Consider the following 6,779-nt stretch of genomic DNA (forward strand, 5'->3'; position numbering starts at 1 on the left):
ATGTATGCCATTGTTATAGTGGATGAATTGGCACCATCAATGCATACGACACTGTAATTCCCCTCATTCCATCTAGATGGTAAACGACTAATGTTAGTAGGTTTGACATGATGCAGGGGAGGACGTGATGAGGTCGATCACGGTCTTCCTCAGGGATAACTACTTCGAATCCACACCACTACCTGGAATCCTCATAGAGTTTCCTCGAATCTACGAGCGATAAAATAGAAATAAATTCTAATAAAATGACTGATGATTATTTTATTTTATTTTTTAAAAAAATGGAGTTTCAGACTCAAAATACAACTCAAACTCCCTAAAATCGTGTCTTACTATAAATAGTAAAGTTACTATTTATAGAGAGTTAGGATTACTACTAGACTTCATGGTTTTCGGCCAAAAATAGTGTCCAATTTGGACTAGCCATGTTATTCTCCTAATTTTACTAAGCCCTTTTTATGTTTGGCACAACTCCTAAAACTCAAAGATCAAAAGTTATGATCGAATTAAAACTTACTATTTATAATAAAAATGGAAATAAAATGGACTTTTGATCGTCAATCTGAAGGAATCTGGCATATCCGGCGTGGGCAACCTGGCATAGTGGGTTGGTTTACTAAAGTAACTTCTCCTACCCCAAAAACATATATGCTATGTCAAAATACTCATTCCAGTTTGCGAGATATGACTGTTTTAAGGTTCTAACCGTCCTAATCACCTCCACCTCCAATCGGGCTTTCTCTAGTCCATCTTGGCTATGAAAGTGTCTGCGACCTGCTCTACATAACCAGAGCATATAGTCAGTGTTGCAATGGGCATAGTTCTAAAACTGGCTCTATCAGCTCAAGACTAGGCAATGTCAACTAAACTCAGCGAGATTTCAAGCCGAGTCCATGGGAAAGTTGAATATCAGAGCAACTTGGTCAAGTCACAGCAAGATTTGTTGAGTGAACATCAACTCGATGGGGCCCACACTGACTCAGGCCGATCACATGAATCGAGCCGGCCCACTAACTCGGTCGAAACAACACGACTTGCTCTGACTTGGGCCACGTCTTCAAGGTGACCTGACCCAAATGAACACCATGCTGAGTCGAGTTTTCAAGTTTTTAAATCTATGACAATGGGTCAAGCTGTAGGGGCAGCGCTTGGGCTCCTATATTTGGCCTGATTGCTAGGACCAAGCTTGAAATGCACAAGCCAATGATGAATGGCTCAGCTTGACCTGTTGGCCCAATCCAATCAACTAAATAAGATATAGCTATCTGAAAAGAATGACAGTTTAAGACCATTTATATAATGTAAGCAATTTACATCTTAAAAGCACTCTATAATCCTTAGATTGTAAGTCATATTTCAATTATCAAAACAATTTATATAATGAGATTCTCTTGTTAGAATAGGGTGCCTCTAAAAATTTCATAGATTGGACTATTTCAAACCTTTGATCAATTTAATAGGTACAGGGCCAAGCCCTTTTTAGCCTGATTATGTCACACGACAGACTAGGGCTGGGGCTCATTGCCGCCCCTACCAAGAGTGTCTCTTTGTTTGGATGCATGGTTAGGTTTTCAAAAGAGTCCACGGTTTGGTGACCCAATCCATTGATTTGATGGCCCCAACATGGATGGACCATCTGATCACAATCTCACCAAAGGGATGGTCTTAACTGTTTTGTGGAGTCTTGCAATCTAGAGATGTTGGGGGCATCCCCATCCATAGTGGGGTCCATCGTATCAATGGTTACCTAACCATGGGCTCTACTTGCATGGACTCAACACGTCAGATTATGAATCTGATATTTTATCTACCTGTAGTAGCTTATAAGGTTGGATGCATTTTTCATCAGGCCTGAGATAAACATCAAGCCATGGGATTCTCTGTCCAAGGACTTGAAAGAAGGGAATGAACGGCAGAGATGGATAGACAGGGAACCCTATGCTTACTGGAAAGGGAACCCTGTTGTCGCAGCAACCAGGCTAGAACTCCTCAAATGCAATGTCTCTGACACTCAAGACTGGAACGCTCGCGTTTATGCACAGGTATTTTGTTGTTGTAGAGCCATGCATCTCCCTTCTCATGCTGATGTGGCATACATTTGTGGTGATCGGGACTATTGATCTGGTGGGCCATTGTGGGTTGGACGACGATGCTCATCCACTGGTTTAAGATTTTTTCGTACAAACATACTTGTCACCTACGTGATTTAATCTCTCCTGTACATTAACAATTGGATGGTAGATTTCCCTTTGCAGGATAAGCTTAACCTGCAAAGCTTTGGAGAGAATCCAGACTCAATATCATTCCCTTAACTCTTGATTACATTTGAATAAGAATAAGAAAGGTGTCCCACTTCATTCATTGACATAGTGAGGGAACCCAATTACAAATTCAAATGGGGTTTGGATTCAAAATCCCATTTCAATTTGTGTTGAGATTCCCATCACCACCTATGGATGGTGGGTGAACTAGTACATGGGTCACATGAAAGAATGTCATTAAGCAACTAAGGGGCTGTTTGGATGCTTATAACTTTTCAAGTTCTAAAAAGGTTACACCTGAAAGAGACTTTCAGGTGTAAGTGACTTATGGGTAAGTGAAATCACTTCTTTTTCTCAGGATTTCAAATGTAAATAGAAATTGTAAGCACAGATGATATGTTTTGTCCAAACAACTAATAAAACTTATAGGCATCCAAACGACCTTTAAATAAATAGATGATTGAAAGCATAGATACCACATGCATACATGCTAACAGAAAGCACTTGTAGGACTGGATCAGTGAATCTCGGCAAGGATATAAACAGTCCGATTTAGCAGGCCAATGCATTCACAGGTATACTTACACAGATGGATTTGTTTGTCGAAATCCATTTCTCCATTGACATTTTATCTAACTTTGGATTTGTCATTGGAATCATATAGATATAAGATTTACATCGAAGGATCGGCATGGTCTGTTAGCGATAAATACATATTGGGTTGTGATTCTCTTACTTTGATTGTGAAACCTCGATACTACGACTTCTTCACACGAGGTTTGATGCCTGTGCATCACTACTGGCCGATACGTGATGATGACAAGTGCAGATCAATTAAATTCGCCGTGGACTGGGGCAACAGCCACAAAAAGAAGGTAATCTTCCTTAATTTCTTTGAAGTTGTGCATATCGTGTAGTAGGATAAGGAATGTGCCAGCCCATTTCAATCCATCTCCATGTTTGATAACAAGGTTAAGCGGCAAAAATCCAAAGCTAAATAACGATCTTTAAGTTTCAGATTCATAAACTCTATTTCTTATGTCATAAACTTTCTAAGAAAAAGAAAAAAAAATAAAAATAAAAATCACTAGAATTGGTCTTTTCTTTATCATTCATGCTCTATTTGGGTAGGAGATGTAAGAGTTACCTAAAGGTGGGCCACACTAGATCAGTGGTGATCGTCTGATTCTAGTTTTGGGCATATGGTGGGACCCACCATCGAGTGATCTTCTCCCATGACTTCAGGTCGGTTATACCTTGCACATGTTTCATGTAATGTATGTCCAATTTAAGTATAACAGTTTGTAAATTGCGTTAAGAGTTGAGGTGCAAGTCTTATATGGGAAAGACTCTTTTAAGTGTGATCTATTAGAGTAGATTCTTTGTCCGTCTCTCTACACACGTCAATGGCAGTAAACATAAGTAAGTTCCAAATATCTCCTCAATTCAATGTATGGGATCCTTTGGAATTACAAAAATCAGATTTTATAAAAGATGCCATAAAATTTTAGGATTTGCTTGATCTAATTTTGTCAGGACCTATACCCTTCCATCTCATATTAGTGTCCTAAAAGTAGCACTTTCTTCCACTTGACTATTAAAAGGATTAGCTTGTTCAAAGTTTGTAATATGAGGAAGAAGTACCACTTCTACTATGTGAACATGAGGAGGAGGGTACTGAACCTACTAAAATTGGGCTTAGGAATCTTGGTTTTGTAAGATCCGCTCTTAGTTGGACTGCAACTTAGTTGTCCAACCAGTTGCACATTTGAGCATCTCTCTTTCCGTAGTTGCATGTAACTAACAAGGAAATTGAAAACAGAGTAATGGAAGTATTAGAAGAATTAAATCTACAGTTGGGGTAGACTGTACTTAAAATAGAATTGGGTAAATCAGCTATTCACTGTACATCTATTTAACCCAATGTCACTAATTAAAATGTATGTCTTTCTAGTAGTACACATGAGTTAATATTTCCTATACAGTATGAGGTCTGACAATGCTGGTGTTGGAAGGTTGTATGGTACATTTCAAGTTTCAATTTGTATAACTGCAGCCCATGGTACCGCTGTATAACAGGCCTCGCCGTATATGGCCTGCACACCCAAAACACCAAAGATTGACCTATTCCTTGGTTGAATGTGAACAGTTACAATATCTGGGTACTCATTGACCATGTATTGAGGGGTTATGATTTTTCCAATCTTAGAGAGTTTTGGTGAGTGGACCATGCACATTGGGGCCTCATTATCAACTGTTTGGATCACAATCATGGGCGCCACCTTGCCCTGTCATGTACAAACTGAAAACAGGATGGTTATAGGACAGCTTTAAAGACAGCATTGTATACTAATTCGTACAATGCATACCAAGTTAATTAGGTGGGAGTTAGCTTCGAGTGGACAACCCCAAGTTGAAGGAAACTGGGGCCTTCAATAGTAGTCCCCTGTTCGGTTTAATTGTTTTACTCTCTCTCATGAATCTCAACCATTGATAATGTGTGGAGCCCAGGAGACAAATCCGCACCGCCCACATAAATTCATTGATCATATGCATGTCCTATTTGAAATATCTAGATCCATTGATCATATGCATGTCTTCTTCAAAATATCTAGAGATATTCATAATGAATCCACCATGTCACCATGTCTGAAGTTATGCAATTTAAGATTTTTTTTTTTTTCCTTAACATACCATATCATCTGATTCATCTCCAAAAAATGGCTAAGATTACACATATCTATACATGATGAAAAACGCAATGGCTACTCTCTCATGTGAGGAATGATTTCATGGCAGAAATGCAAATGTGGCAACACGTCCTCCGAGAACAGCTAGGACCCACCATGCAAATGCCCTGGCCAAAAATTAGGCATGTCCACACATCCATTGCGGAAACCACTGTGTTTAATATGGACCATTTGGTCACATTTTTCCAAAGACCCTTTTCACATCCAGGTATAATCTATCCAATGAATTTGACCAACCTGATTTTTGGGCCATGACATCTGTAATGTGGACCTCACCTCACAAAAGGCCCAAATACTGCACATAAATGCCATAGTAGCTCCTCTGCCGGCATTGGGTTTAGGTGGGCTTTGTCCCAAGTAGCTATAGCACTGCAAATACTTGATTCTACCTGATTTCATTCATTAGGTAAGCTAACCGTCATATTTTCGAAAGAAAACTTATTTTTTACTTCCCCTCTTTAGTTTCAATTTTGCATTTGCATGAACTTACTAGGCCCAAGAGATCGGGAAGGAGGCAAGCAACTTCATTCTAAAGGAGCTGAAGATGGATTATGTGTATGATTACATGTTTCACCTCTTAAATGAATACGCTAAGCTATTGACGTACAAGCCCACAATACCTCCAAACGCAACAGAATTGTGCTTGGATTCCATGGCATGCCGTGCAACAGGATTAGAGAAGAAATTCATGATGGAATCCATGGTGATGGACCCAAAAGATGAAAGCCCATGCACCTTGGCTCCTCCCTTTGATCCTGTAGCCCTCAAAGTAATGAACAGAAGGAAAGAGAATTCCATAAAACAGGTGGAAATTTGGGAGAAAAGAGCTTGGGAAAGACAAAACATTTAGGCTTTCGTTTATTTATTTATTTAGGGTGCGTTTGGTTGCACCAAATTAGATTGATTAATCATTAAATATCATGATATTTGGTGCAACCAAACACATCCTTAGTCTTTTTCTTATATGATCAAAGAGACAAGGTTTAGACATAGAATTAATTAGCCCAATTGATTATTTGTAATAATATATATATATTAATGATAGAAATCTGATTTTGTAAATCTTGTTATATTGCTCATAGTGTTTTTGTGTTATGGTTTACATGATTTGTGGGCTCATGGTACATTTGATCCCATTCATTGGAACAAATGTCTCCGAATCTTGTGATATTGTCATAGGAAATTGATTAAATGAAATTATCATGATAATATCGTGAGATTATGTTCCATAGCATGTGAATGGGTTAATGAAATTTTGCAAAATAAAAAAGTTAATGAAAGAGATTCCTCTGGTTGTTCTTAAGAACTTAGATTGGACAAGTGATTACTGTGATGGAAGGAATCGTGAGCTGACAATGCGTTGGTAAGTCATGACCATTTAGCAGGTTGTAGGACAAACTTGTGCTATTCTTATATTGGCCATTTCAACTTCCACATACTTTAAAAAACACTAATAAAATCTTTCTTTGTAAGGTTGGTTAATTGCACATGAGTGTAGATATGTACACCTCTACACATATTCCATCCTGGCACATGGGTCAAGGATCAAATCCATCCATTGGTTGGTTTGATCATTTTTTTTTTTTTTTTGTTAAAATCAATTTAGTCTACTCAGATGGTGGGCCCTAATATTAAAAACAGGTGGATGGTTAGAAAATTATAGCCAAGTAGTTTAGAGCCGTACATTTGTTTCACAAACTATGGCCCACCGGACCAGTGGATCAACCTAATCCTTGGGCTAGGATTTAGTACAGTTGTCTTTCCAATG

The 6,779-nt window shown here is 38.5% G+C and overlaps 1 protein-coding gene across 2 annotated transcripts in view; it reads left to right on the forward strand.

Annotated features, from left to right (window-relative positions):
* Positions 1-6,036, forward strand: part of LOC131230788 (uncharacterized) — a 48,422-nt gene extending 42,386 nt beyond the window's left edge. For both annotated transcript variants that reach the window (XM_058226767.1, XM_058226766.1), the window contains exons 4-7: positions 1,850-2,042; positions 2,772-2,836; positions 2,926-3,136; positions 5,505-6,036. In XM_058226767.1, the coding sequence (XP_058082750.1) occupies positions 1,850-2,042; positions 2,772-2,836; positions 2,926-3,136; positions 5,505-5,861 (826 nt within the window). In that variant the 3' untranslated portion in view covers positions 5,862-6,036. The remainder of the gene's footprint in view (positions 1-1,849; positions 2,043-2,771; positions 2,837-2,925; positions 3,137-5,504) is intronic.
* Positions 6,037-6,779: the final 743 nt, after the last annotated feature.

Source organism: Magnolia sinica, chromosome 17 (genome assembly GCF_029962835.1).
Source record: "Magnolia sinica isolate HGM2019 chromosome 17, MsV1, whole genome shotgun sequence".
NCBI classification, from domain to species: domain Eukaryota; kingdom Viridiplantae; phylum Streptophyta; class Magnoliopsida; order Magnoliales; family Magnoliaceae; genus Magnolia; species Magnolia sinica.